Source organism: Ursus maritimus, unplaced genomic scaffold (genome assembly GCF_017311325.1).
Source record: "Ursus maritimus isolate PB19 unplaced genomic scaffold, ASM1731132v1 scaffold_8, whole genome shotgun sequence".
Taxonomy (NCBI): domain Eukaryota; kingdom Metazoa; phylum Chordata; class Mammalia; order Carnivora; family Ursidae; genus Ursus; species Ursus maritimus.
In genome coordinates this window covers 72,612,526-72,626,571 of record NW_024426996.1, presented here as the reverse complement: position 1 = coordinate 72,626,571, position 14,046 = coordinate 72,612,526, and the positions used below count along the sequence as shown (strand labels likewise).

The window sequence follows — 14,046 nt, the reverse complement described above, 5'->3', positions numbered from 1 at the left end:
GAGAAGATGTCCCCAGATTGTCCAGAGGGTCTTCCCAGAGGAGACAGCCGAATTGTGCGCAGTTCTCATCAAATCCTGGTGAACTCTGAGTCACAAGGAAGAATCTGTGGAAGCGGCAAACACCCCTTTCTCAAGAAATGAGGTTCCTCAAAAAAGCTGAATGTGCTGGGAAAACCCTCACTCCATCAAAACTCCAATCTGATGGACCCAACCAGATGGAGCCCAACCCCCCAATTTTCCAATTATTTCCTTCAAGATTTTCCATAATTCCAGACTCTGTTTTCCAACTGTCTCACTGATTGCTCTTTCCTGGTGGTCTCTGCTCATTCTTTGCAGAACTAGCTAAGTGTATCCATTCCTGCTATCACCCCTTTCACTCTGACATTTGGTACAAAATCTTTCCCCTTCCAGCCCCTAACTCTTTGCATACAAGGAAGCACTTTGCTGACCTTTCCCCCTCTTCCCGTTATTCTCCAGAATTCACTCTTCTTTCCTGTCCTTTTTCCCCTTCAATACCTGCCGTCACCTCTCCTCCAACCTTTCACCCTTGTCACTTCAGAGAAATGACTTGACCTAACCTACCTTAATCAGGCAGTCATTGGTGGAAACAAGAGTCCCGATCTCCCTAAGCCACCTTTTCGCTGTCCAGGTCTGCCTCCTTATCTTTGCCCCCCGCCCCCCAGTGTCCAGCAAGGCACATTGCAAATAAGTTGATACATTATCACTTAAAATTTTTTCCAAAGGACAAAGACATGACTCTTACCGCCCAGAAATCTTCAAGACAGGACGCAAAAATAACTTGGATACAAAGTGAGACGTGAAAAAAAATTATCCGAGATGAAAGCCCTGTAAGCGTTAGTGTTTCAGACTAGTCTCCCTGAGAACAATGACTTAGTGTTGCTCACCACTATATTCCACGCGCGTAAGCAGTGCCTGCACGTAGTAGGCGATTAACATTAGACGGTTAAACGAACGAAAGGATCGGCGAATGAATGAACGCACCAAGCCTTGCACAGCGTCTGGTGCCCAGCAGCCGCTCAAAGAGGAAGCGGCGGCACAGCGAACCTGGGGAGAGGCGCGCTCAGGAGGAGCCCCAGCTGGGGAAGTCAAAGCGCAGCCTGCCGATGGACGAATGCGGGAGAGTGCCCGAGAAGACGGCCCTCGGGGTCCTCCCCGTCCCCCGCACACCCTGCAGCCCCCACGCGCCCCGAACCTTGGTGTCCACGTCGGCCAGGCAGTCCCTGCGGAACTGGTCGAAGACTCGGCTCTTGAGGTGGTTCACGATCATGGCCACGAGCTGCGGTCTCGGCGTCCCAGGCGCTGCCGCGAATGCGCCTGGGCCAGTTCCGGGGCCCGGCAGGGCGGCGGCTGCGGCTGCGGCGGGGGAGGAGGCGGCGCCGGAGGAGGCGGCTGCGGCTGCGGGTTGGTGGCCATGGAGGCCTGGGCCGGGGAAGGCGCGGGCCCGGGCGGGCGGGCGCTCCTGGGAGGCGGCGGCTGCACCGGTCCCGCCGCCTGAGGGAAGCCAACGGGATGTTGTTACGGAACCAGCGGATCCAGAGCAACCCCGGAAGTGAAAGGGAACCAGGGGAAGAGAGGAAAAGGCGGTGACAATAGCAAGGAAAGCGCGGCGACGGGGGCCGCGAGGGGCCAGTTCCGGCCGCCCGCGGGCGCCCTCGCGAGGCCGGGCTGCGGCGGCAGCGGCGGCGACAAAGCTGAGCGAGACGCGGGGTCTGGGCCAAAGGCCGCGGTCTGGAGTCCGGGGTGGTGGGGCGTGCGAGCCACGTGACTCCCCGGGCCGGGGGGCCGACTGGGTGCCCGCGCGGAGCTGGCCGGGTGCCATCCACGGTGGTGTTTAGGCCTGACGCTCTTGCTCCTGTTCCACGGAGCGGTCGAGATCCATAGACATAAGCGAACCGTAGGTGGAACTGCTTATCTAAACTCTCCTAACCGTCTTCGCTCTCGGCCTATGATCCGGCCCCGTTCTTTTCCAAGCAGGTAGCTCCAGGAGCCCCCTGGCTCTCTTCCCCTCTCAACATCCTATTTTTCGTGGGCATCATCCCCCTCTTACTCTCCGAGTGTGCTTGTGGTCCATCCCTCCTGCATCTTGCTGCCGGTGAAGACAAACCCACAAGCGTTTAGTTTTGAGGATTTGCTATCGATTTCTTTGATAGTAACAGGTAATGTTTATAATATAAAGCTCGCACTATGTGCCAGGTATGGCGCTAAGCGCTTCTTGTATGCATTAATTCGTTCAATCTTTAGAGCAACACTGAGCTAAATCTTAGTACTGTCCTCAATTTGCAAATCAGGAAACTGCGACGTTGAGTAAAATGCCCAAGGTTACACAGACAGCAAGCAAATCGCCTGATTCCGAACTGAGTTATTTTTAAAATTACTGTTCGTACACGGTCAAAATAAAATAAGTATTTTTCCTAATTATTTAGTAGAATGTAAAGTTTATTGGAAAATGCATTTCTTGGTGAAGTGGATATTGTTGCTTTTACAAATTCATGTGTCTGTGGGTGAATATGTCTTATTGCTGGAAGGCTGAGCATCACTTCTATTTTTTTTCTTTTATTCTTCTTTCTAGTTTTTACAGCTGTATGCCTTGAATACATATGTGTTCATATAAACAAGTACTATACCTGGGGATGGAGTTTTATTGTAGCAATGTCACTCAATTCTTAATCTCAAAAAATTAGTTTTGATGACCTGTGAGTTCACTGCTCAATTCAGCCCTCCTTCAATTTCGTTGAAAGTGAAGAATTGAAAACCACCTGACTTGCCAAAGGATTTGTTTAACTAGTCCTTATTGTTCCACTTTTTCAGTTTTTGGGAAATATACCAAATAGACTTTATTAAAGTATCGAATGACTATAAATGAGATATTTTTTTTCAATGAGATGTACCTTGTTTAATCTGATATATTCAAAAGTTTGGGGAAAATCTAGACATTGTTCATTTTCATAAATGGTTTCAGATAAAATACCTTTTTAAATTTTGTTTTGTTATCCGATAGTTCAGTTTTTTTTTTGTCAAAACTTTGCAGCTGATGATACAGCTCATTCAAGTTGAAACTTTGTCAAGCATGGAAAATGTTTGCCATATACCCTAATTAACAGAGCCTGTTTTCATCATCAAACTAGCCAAATCCGATTTACTTTCTGTGAGAAACAGTTTGGCTTCATTGTTTCAATTCGAATAAAGTGTCATGAGTTTTGAGGATTATAATGAAGACCTCAGAGAGAAAATTAGTCATGGAATGAATCTTAAAAGATTACTAGAAGCAATGAAGGTTAAAATAGTGTAAGACATAATTGTTTTATACATTTTCAAAATTAGTAGTGAAAATAAGATGCAAATATGATGTTTCCCTTAATTATCAACAATGCAATACAATATGTTGCTAAATATATGTTATTTACTAAGTGTATAGTATAATAAAAGGCATGGCATTTGGTATATATGAGTGCGTACATCAAATTTATTCAGCTTTTGGGGAGTAACCAAGAATCATCCATAAGAATTCAGCAAAACTCCATAAATTTAATTACGCATAGTGATCTAACTTTAAAAATATAATGAAACAATAAGGCATTTGCTGCTAAAAGATAAATTAGTTCAGTGGCTTCTGGCTTCTCCCTCCCCCCCTCCTCACAAGTGCTCTCTCTCTCCCAAATAAATAAGTAATAAAACAAATAAATACATAAATAATAAGTTGTTTGTGAATAACATATAGACAATCCTAAATATTATCTAAAATGTAATAAGGTGAGAACTGATTATAATCTAAATATATGATTCACAATTGATTTTGTAAAATGTGTGTTAACTCTTACTCAATAACACACAATGAATCTAAAAGATATAACTATTTGTATCCATGGGTTCAAGTTATACTGGGTATACACATACTAGTACAGTGTAACTTGAACAATTTTACAGCCTTAAAAGAATGAGGGTCACTGATCTGTACTGCTTTGGCTGTTCAAAGGTACTTTTCTTTACTCTTGAAGACAGGTCCTAGAGAGGAGTATTGTGAATACCTGGAGGGGAAATGGCATATATTTAAATCTTAAAAAAAAAGAAAAGAAAATCTATTTTAAGCATCATCCTTTCTTACCAATGACCTCTTTGCTTTGATCTCTCCTGTGACTGGTTCTCTAGAAACAGTAATATAATTTTTGACAATAGTGAGGGTGTGTGGTCTTCAAAACAAACAAACAAACAAACAAACAAACAAACAAACAAAAATGCCGTTGTTCCCCTACCCCACTGTCTGTCTGAATTCCGAACATTCCAACAAGGATCAAATGCTTTTGTCAATGAATGTGATTGAGGTCTCGTTTTGTTTGCTAGGTATGATGCTGAGGCGATGGTTAACAAACTTTATGAATACTTCCGGAATGAGGGGAATGGTACAGTATGTTGCTAAATATAGAAGTTATTATGGGCAGCGACTTATTGGTAGCCGTTTGTATCCTTGGACGCTCCTGCCAAGTGTCTGGGCCCTGTGATCTCCCCACTTCTATAGACCAGTCTGCCTAACCCCTCACCCCTACCGCATCCTGTAAACCCTGTCTCTGAGGGATAATCCAGTGAAGGTCGGCCACTGGTTTATGACTGCCTCCTAACCCCCAAGGAAGCCCATCGGCTTATTGGGCAGCATCAGTTCCCTTTCCTCACCTCCCCATGGCTTCTGCACTCCAAACCAGGCCCTAGGCCTTGCCTTGTGTAATCAAAAGACTGACCAATATCATTTCCTAAATGAGCCTCCATCAACGCAGAGCCCAGTTGAAACCTTGAAAGTTCATGTTTTCAATGACAATAGAACACATTTTTAGGTGGGATTCAAGTGCCCACTAAGTTCTTGTAACAGTTTTTGTAAGGTTGTGTGGGAGAGGACAAGTATTACTTGCCTTTCCGCAGCAAACTCTATGCTCCCAGCTATCCCTCTAGTTCTGTTGCAGTATAAAATCACCCGTACAGGTGGAGATAGCGGTTGGGCAGAGCGTTATCAAATGTGAATGTGAGAAGGGGTATTGCTTTTTCTCTTGAAGGGACTTAAAAGATTTGCCACTTGCTCTGGGCTCAGGACTTGGAGGTGAGGCGGCGCAGGGGGATGGTAAGGTAGAGGGGGGGAGGGGTGGTTCCAGGGCAACATTTGGCAGACACTGGAAGCCACCTCATTCCTTGCCAGTCTGGGAGTGCTCAAGAGTGGGGGTGCTTTGGAAATGGGGGCTGTGTGAGCATGTGTTACCTGAAAGAGCTGCAGAATTCAAGGCAGCTGAGACCTAGCTGGTAGGAAAATGGATGATGGGGCTGGGACAGCAGTACAGTAGGAATGGCTGCAGAGAACCAGGATTGGGCTACATAAGCCCTGGGATATTGGAGCAGGAATTCCAGAGGGGGAGAGAAATCAGGAGGGGGTATTAGGGGTGGAAGGCTGATAAGGGACACTTTCTGGTGAAGTGGGACATATCTGTCACCTTAGTTATTCATACTTTATTTAACAGGAGAGCCCTGTGTGGATAATCAGGAAGATGAGCAGTGGTTCTCAAACTTTAGCATGTGTCATAAATCTTCTGGAGGACTGGTCAGCACACAGTGCCCTGTGCCCAGAGTCTAATTTAGTAGGTCTGGCACAGGGCCTGAGACTGTGTTTTCAACAAACACTGATGGATCACAGTCTAAGAAACGTCGGACTAGACAAACCACACCCCACAGGCCTCATCCAGTTTACCTGTCTTTATAAATATTCATTGGAATGTAGCCACGCCCATTGGGTTTGCTTTGTTTCCGTTGTCTGGCTGATTTGGCTTCAAGGCTGGAGTTGAGATGGAGACTGTGGCTGGCAAAGGAGACGAGTTACCGTATGGCCCTTTGTAGAAAAAGTTCGCCAACCCCTGGGCCGGAAGGAGGCAGCAAAGGTGTGGTTGTGAGGCTTCTGGCTGGAATCCTGTATTGAGAACTGCCGTTCTCTAGGTAACAAGTTACTTCTCTGAACAGAGGAGATAATGCTTAGTTCACAGGGTAGCCAAGTCATATAAATGACAGTGGTTTGTAATCTGCAGCCCAGATGAAGTGAATCACTGAGAATGGGTAGAGTTTGTGGGGCTCCTCTATGGCTCAGTTGAGGGGCCCCACAATTTTTTTTTAAATTTTATTTATTCATTAGAGAGAGAGTGCACAAGCAGGGGGAGAAGCAGGCTCCCCCACTGAGCAGGGAACCTGACTTGGGGCTCCACGCCAGGACCCTGGGATCATGACCTGAGCCAAAGGCAGATGCTTAACCGACTGAGCCACCCAGGTGCCCATAGGTGTCTGACTCTTAATTTTGGCTCAGGTCATGATCTCAGGACCCTGAGATCAAGCCCAGCACCTTAGGTTCTCTCCTCCCTCTGCCCCTCCCCTGCTAAAATAAATAAATAAATGAATAAAGTCTTAAAAAAAGAGTGGGTGGAGTTTGGATGGAGAGAGAAAGGGGAAGCTCTGCATGTTGAGGAAAGATCAGGCTATAAAGGAAAACGGTCGGAGTCTGCCATAAATGAGAATATAATCAAGGTAGAAAATCAGGTCTTTAGTATGGTACTGCATACATACTATGTGTATAATAGATGTTCACTTATTATGGGATATTTATTTCATCCCTGTTGGAAATATTCTGTGATGTTGCCCATCAGTTAACATTAAACTGTCCATCAAGACATATGCAGATTTGCTGCTAGTTTGTGAAGAAATTGTTCTTGGCCTTGGGGAAGGGAGGTGATGGGTACACCAAGATAGAATTCTAAAATATGAATTTTTTCATCTGTGTTTGGGGAACCCTGATGGCCATTTATCTTCCTCTTAAATGAGTGCCTTTTTGTCATATTTTTGTTTCATGCTTTTTACTGTGAACACTTTTTTTTTCCATAAGAAGATACTCCTTTAATGTAGGTAACATCACTTTTTTCATATTTCTTTGCTTTTAAGATTTAAACTGTGCTAATGATAGCAATCAGATTAACAAAAGTAAGATTTATTATGAAGTTAAGGACCCAGTGTCTATTTATGTTACTGAATGGCTGGCTATTTTGACAATTGGGGTGACATTACAGCAGATGGCTTGAATAAAAGATATTCCACATGTTCTAAAGGTGGAAAGGAGCTTGCATTTATAAGAGTTAGTCTTCCTGACGATTGTCTTTATTTTATTTACTTATTTTTAAATGATTTTATTTATTTATTTTTGCAAGGGGGGGGCGCGCCTGGGTGGCTCAGTCGTTAAGCGGCTGCCTTCGGCTCAGGGCGTGATCCCGGAGTTCTGGGATCAAGCCTCACATCCGGCTCTTCCACTGGGAGCCTGCTTCTTCCTCTCCCACTCCCCCTGCTTGTGTTCCCTCTCTCACTGGCTGTTTCTCTCTCTGTCAAATAAATAAATAAAATCTTTAAAAAGAGAGAGAGAGAGCGCGTGTGCGCACAAGCAGGGGGGAGGGACAGAGGGAGAAGCAGATTTCCTGCTGAGGAATTCGGGGACTCCAATGCAGGACTCAGTCCCAGGATCCTGGGGTCATGACCTGAGCTGAAGGCAGATGCTTAACCAACTGAGCTGCCCAGGTGCCTAATTGTCTTTATTTTAAAAATAGCTTTAGTGTGCATATATGTTTCTTGAATATTCTAGATGGTAGATGGTGTCCTGAAAACTAAATGTCACACCTCCAGGAAGGAAATTAGGAAAAGTAGAAATGAAAGGAAGATCCTTAGAAATTATGTGATATTATCTGAATACCCTAAATCCAATCCAGGTCTAGGTGGAATCTAGGTAGAAATTCTAGGTAGAAATTCTGAGGAGGAGAATATCGTGATTATAAGCAAGAAATTGCATACTTAAGTAATGAGAATATTTGGCCCCGGAGTAGAATATTTTCAGAGAGGAGATGACTGACAGACATCTATGAAAGGGAGGGATCCAAAGTGTCTAGAATTGGCACTGTCTCTATGGAGAGGACATGTTTGCTGTGTAGGAACAGAAGAATATTCCCTTCTTCCCCACTAGGTGATTTGGCTGGTTAAACAACTAAACGGACATGAGACAGATTTAAAGGAGAAAAACAAATGTAGTTCCGTACATACAGTGGCCCAATGAACATATAAGACCCGAAGGGCAGCCAGGTAAAAGATATTTATAGAACATCCTAGCTAAGGAAAGGGGTAGTGGTCTGGGGATATGAAGGGAAGGAAGGCTATTCATGGGAAGGTGAGAGATATTTGGAGAATAAAGCTTGCCCTGCTCTGCAGGTAAGTTTCTTAGGGAAGAAGGGATGTTCTAGCCCTTTCTTCAGCTGCCGCAGAGGTGCTCAGTCCTTCAGAGGAAGGTGAGGCCACGTTGGAGTGAGGTCCTCCTTCATCAGCGACCAGCACGGTGTCTGGCTGCACGCATTCAACAGTTGCCTGCAGCCTGGCCTCCCCCTGGAGCTCACCTGCATCTTCTCAACCCCTAATCTGCTGGACGATGAGGTGACAGTCACAGAGGATAAGATCAATGCCCTCAGTAAGGCAGCTGGTGTAAACATTGAAGCTTTCTGGGCAGGCGTGTATGCAATGGTCCTGGCCAATGTCAACACCGGGAGCCTCAGCGGCAGCGTGGGGACTGGTGGACCTGCCCCCTCCACCACGGTCCCAGCTGAGGAGAAGAAAGAGGAAGTAAGGAAAGAAGCATCGAAGGAGCCCGATGATGACACAGGCTTTGGTCTTTTTGACTAAGCCTCTTTTGTAACATGTCAATAAAAAGCTGAACTCTTAAAAAAAAGGTGTCTTCTGGTGGTAGTTCTCCTCCTGTTACAGGCTCCCTTTCCCATGTAAACTTAGGCAGCTTAGGCGGAGATAAAGAGCTTTTCCTGAATCTGCTGGGTCTTGATTACCTTTAGTTTGGAATAATCCTCAGGCCAAAGTGGCAAATTTTGGAGACACTTGTTCTGAACCCCTTCAGCCCTTAGGTGCTAGCCATTAAGTTCAATTAGATGATCTTAGTTGTTCCTCTTACGACTCTGATCTTTAGGTAACATCTGGGTTGGGCTTCACATTTGGATTTTTCTGTAGGGGGCGCCTGGGTGGTTCAGTCGGTTGGGCGTCTGCCTTCGGTTCAAGCCATGATTCCAGAGTCCTGGGATTGAGTCCCATGTTGGGCTCTCTGCTTCTCCCTTTCCCTCTGCCTGCTGCTCCCCCTGCTTGTGCACGCTCTCTCTCTCTTCTCTCTTGTGTCAAATAAATAAATAAAATCTTAAAAAAAAAAAAGGAGTTTGCTATAGGAAGGAAAGGTGCTGTTCAACACATACAGGAATCTCTGCACTGGGTGGAAATACCTCTCCCATGAGTGATTTTAAGTTTGTATTGTAATTCCAGCCCCCAGAATGATTTTTATGCACAAAGCTGTAAGAGCTTGGTTAATTGTGAAACTACCTGGATTCAGATCCATTCTTTGTGTCCTGATACTCACCTTCTGGCCTTGTGAGACTGAAGGCTGGGCCCACATTCTGGTAAACCAATTGAGCCATTGCCATGGGGAGCCATCTGGGTGGCCAGCTGGCCTATCTCAGGTCACGTCCAATTTTATTGGCCAATTTTATTGGCTTTAAATTCAAATGGCACCGATTACACTGGTGACTCATGTTCTTTGTAGACAATGAGGAAAATATAGAGGTTTATTGACAACAGCTAACCATCCAGGGTTAAGCCGTTGATCTGAGCTGTACCAATTAGAACTGTCCTTGGGACATTTGAAGGTAATTGCAGTCCCTCTCTGGTGGCCACATGGTAAACACATGTCTGGAGTAGTCAACCACCAGATCCTGTTCCACGTGGACAGAGCCAGTCTGTGGGATAAAAAAAAAAAAAAAAAAATCTGCCGACCCACAGAGTGAAGCACAGATGAGAGATGGACAGGAAAGGCTCTGCCTGCATCCCACATATTCCTGCAGCCCAGCTACTTGTCCTAGTCATCATTTGATTAAGTGAAACAAATTGCAAGACACCCTAACTGATGAAATTCCTGGTGTTTAGTAGGGAATGTGTCTTGCTATGGTTATGGGAGGGAACTAAGATGGGAAGCGGTGGCGAAAAGTGGTGGCAGGTGCACAGGAACCTCATGAACACCAACATTTGTGGGTGTTTACCCCTCCATAAACCCCCTTGGCCTCACACTCCTGCTAATTGATGCTGGCGTGTATCACAGCACAGATACAAATGTGATATTCTTCAAGCAGATGAGTTGTTCTTTTCATATTAGCACCTCTGTTATTCAGGGAGGCCATGGGTTGAGTGGGGACAACTCTTAAAATGCAAGAACTTTCTTGCTGCAAAGATTGGACTTGATTTCCATGGAGCTGAACAATACGCCTCAAGAGATGTCAAAGTTAGTTGGAAAAAGATAAGACAAATGCTCGCTTCTTTAAAGAAAACTGAATAAAATATTCATGAGTAATTATTTTTGCTGATGAATACTAAACCAACAGTTGTGTTTCTCTGGATTTAAGTCAGAAGCTTGTTCAAATGTTTTGCACACTCTTTCTGTGACAAAGAGCGAGATCATAATTAACGGGTGAGAGTCAGGTAACTATTTATTTATTTAATTTATTTTTTAAAGATTTATTTATTTATTTGACAGAGAGAGAGAGCACAAGCAGGGGGAGCTGCAGGCAGAAGGAGAGGGAGCCTGACATGGGGCTCGATCCCAGGACCCTGGAATCATGACCTGAGCAGAAGGCAGATGCTTAACCAACCGAGCTTAACCCAGGCACCCCTCACATAACCATTTAAAAAAATGATAGTAAAAGCCTGAGTAGCTGGGGCGCCTCACTGGTTCAGTCAGTTGAATGTCGTCTGACTCTTGATTGCATCTCAGGTCTTAATTTCAGGGTCGTGAGATCGAGCCCTTCTTCGGGCTCTGTGTTGGGCATGCAGTCTGCTTAAGATTCTCTCTCTCCCTCTCCCTCTATGCCTCCTTGACCACATTTCTCAAAAATTGAAAGAAAAAAAAAATCCAGAGTAGCTGTCAGGATTCTTTTTGATTGACTGTAAACTTGAATTTCTACTATTTTAGGTTATCAGAAATATACACTTTGATGTGGTAAATATGCTGAACAAGTTACCGTGGTGGTTAAACAGTGAGTTTTGCAATAAAGAGAGTATTTGTGTCGTTCCTCAAATTCAAACATTTCAACAAGGAAGGCAGAGAGAAAAAAGTCATTTTTATTTGTATATTCGCATCTTCTGTAATAGGCAACTGAACAAATGTTCTCTACTGTCTCGTTGGTCCCATGTAGATTTGCCTAATACAGGAATCCCAGTGGGCATGGGCCCCATTCTCACGGAGCCAAAGTGCTCATTGTAAAGACAAAACATGCTTGGCAGGTACAAACAAGACATATTTTTTAAGCTTCAACTTAAATTATAATATATATTTGAAGTAAAATAAGTGCAGTTGGATCACATAAAAATGAGGGCAAAATGGGGGGAGGGAAAAGAATGTGCACATATATGGAAGGGTGCTGGGGTGGGCTGAGTTCATCGGTGAAGCACTCAGTAGGAAGACGGCCTTGAGCCCGGTTTAAAAAGTGATGATGGACACTGGATGGGCAGGGGGTGTGGAAGGCATGAGTAAGTAAGTGAGTAAGCTTAATTTTCAAGGTCAGACAAAGGAAAAATATAGTCATGCAAATATAGCATATTCACTCCTGAAGTGAGCATATTTCTTAATTTTGATTTACATAAAATAGTAGATAGCCCTTTGACTAATGAATGCAGAGGAACGAATTTAAATCTAAAGCAAAGGCAGATTTATTCCAATTTCCTAGACAAAAGGTGTAATGTATAAAACAGATTCTATGAGTGAAGAAGCTTATTTTTACACGCATGACTATGAAGGTGTAGAGCCCGGGGTCTTTGGAGCAACAGCTGGGTTTGCATTTCAGCTTTGCTCTTTTCTAGCCGTATGACCATGGGAAAATGGCTCCACCTCTCTCTGTGCCATTTTCCTAATTGTTAAATACAAAGAATAATAGAGCAACCATAGGGTTTGGGGGATGATGTGATTGAGATCATTCATTCATTCATTCCACAAGTATGTGTTGGATTCCTCCTACATGTCAGGAAATGTTCTTTTTTTTTTTTTTAAAGATATTTTAAAGATTTGAAGATTTTTTAAATCTTTTTTTAAAGATTTTGTTTATTTATTAGAGAGAAAGAGAGAGAGAGAGAGAGAAAGCACAAAGAGGGAGTGAGAGGGAGAAGCAGACTCCCTGCTGAGCAGGGAGCCTGATGTGGGACTTGAACCCAGGACCCTGAGATCATGACCTGAGCCGAAGGCAGACGCTTAACTGACTAAACCACCCAGGCACCCTGTCAGGAAATGTTCTAGATGTCAGAGAGAAAGCAGGTAAGCCAGACAAACCCTTGTCATAACAGTGCTTCCATTCCAGTGGAATTAGCTGGTCAACAAATAAATGCATGAATAACATATCAGACAGAGATAAGTGCCCTGCCGAAGAATAAGTAGAGCCATGCAGTAGAGTGGGAGGGGATAGCAGCTTGCAGGTTAGGGATGGTCTTTGTCGGATCTGAACGTCCTAGGGAAGCCAGCCACGAGAAAATGAAGAGAAGCAGCTCTGGCAGGGAGAACAGCTAGTGTGAAGGTCCTGGGGCGGTAATCAGCTACATTGTGTTTGAGGAGCAGAAATAAGGTCATTGGAGCTGGAGGATGTTGGGCAAGAGGTAAAGGGGTAGCAGATTGAATCAGACCATGTAGGGCTTTGACATCAAGGGTGGGAGATGTGTTTTGTCTTAAGTGCAAGGAAAACCCCCTGGAGAATTTTAAGCTGGTGATTGACATGATTTTGTAATGCATGCAAGTGCTCACCCCTGGTCTGGGACAGGGTACACAATCAGTGGATGTTGACTGCTGTTAGCACTTCATTCAATCCTCACACCAGGCCAGTGTGATGGTTACCACGAAAGGAAATCGCTCCAAATCTGATCCAGGGCAGAACTTTTTTGGCTGTTGTGATTTTTAGCCCCTTTGGGAAGGATCTAGCCTTCCTGATAAAGCACTGGTGTTTTTTTCTGATGGAGTTTAATGCGATTTAGAGTCCTTCTCGGTAGTTAGATTGACTCCATTCTGCTAACTCGTGTTCTTTAGACGCACCCAATAACTTTTAACCAGATATTCAAAGGTGCAATGCTCTTTTAAGCCTGATGCTATCCTAATAATCTGTAAACCACACATTCATCTTTTAAACCTCCAGTCGAGTAGCGTTCGTTAAATCACGTTTGCTTTTCTCCCCAAAGAAAACATTTGAACTAGTGTTCGTGAAGTCTTTTCCCTTGCCAACACTTAAAATGTGGATAAATGTTCAATTTATCCGAGAAGCTGGTTTGAAGGTATCATCAAATACCACCATTCTACGGATGAGGAAACTGAGGCTGACAAACATCAGGTGACTTGATCAATGCCACAGATTGCCACCCAAAAGCCTGTGCAGGTAGGCATTCCACCGCACTTCCTCCCAGGAAGACCAAACTTAACCCAGTGTTCTAAGAAGCCGCAAAGTGCATCTGAACCCAAGAGAAAGCATGATCCCTGGTTACCATACTCCTTCCTTTCTTTCTTTCTTTCTTTCTTTCTTTCTTTCTTTCTTTCTTTCTTTCTTTCTTTTCTTTCTTTCCCTTTTTATCTTTCTCTCAAGATTTTATTTATTTATTTTAGAGAGAGAACACGTGCATGAGCAGGGGAAGGGGCAGAGGGAGAGGGAGAGAGAATCTCAAGGAGACTCCACACAGAACGAGGAGCCCCATGCAGGGCTTGATCTCACGACACCAAGATCATGACAGGAGCTGAAACCAAGAGTTGGTTGCTCAACTGATTAAGCCACCCAGGCATCCCCTACCATATTCCTTTTTCTTTTGATGAAATCCTATTATCTGTTTAAGTTCATATTAATTTTCAAAGACTAGTATGTTGTGATTCATTGTGACCTCCTCTCCCCTACTGAGAGAGCCTATAAATATATA

At 44.3% G+C, this 14,046-nt stretch overlaps 1 protein-coding gene across 1 annotated transcript; it reads left to right on the top strand.

Moving 5' to 3' along the window:
* The first annotated feature begins 4,375 nt into the window (after positions 1 to 4,375).
* Positions 4,376 to 9,143, top strand: LOC121101416 (60S acidic ribosomal protein P1-like). Its single transcript, XM_040624920.1, has 2 exons — positions 4,376 to 4,418; positions 8,363 to 9,143. The coding sequence occupies exons 1-2, from the start codon at positions 4,376 to 4,378 to the stop codon at positions 8,743 to 8,745; spliced, it is 426 nt and encodes a 141-aa protein (XP_040480854.1). The 3' UTR covers positions 8,746 to 9,143.
* The last annotated feature ends 4,903 nt before the right edge of the window (positions 9,144 to 14,046 follow it).

What these genes read in the sequence shown, in the direction of transcription:
- LOC121101416 (XM_040624920.1), top strand. Translation starts at nt 4,376, where the DNA reads ATGGTTAACAAACTTTATGAATACTTCCGGAATGAGGGGAATG. An exon ending in CTTCCGGAATGAGGGGAATG is followed by an intron (nt 4,419 to 8,362) that starts GTACAGTATGTT and finishes GAGGAAGGTGAG; the next exon opens with GCCACGTTGGAGTGAGGTCC.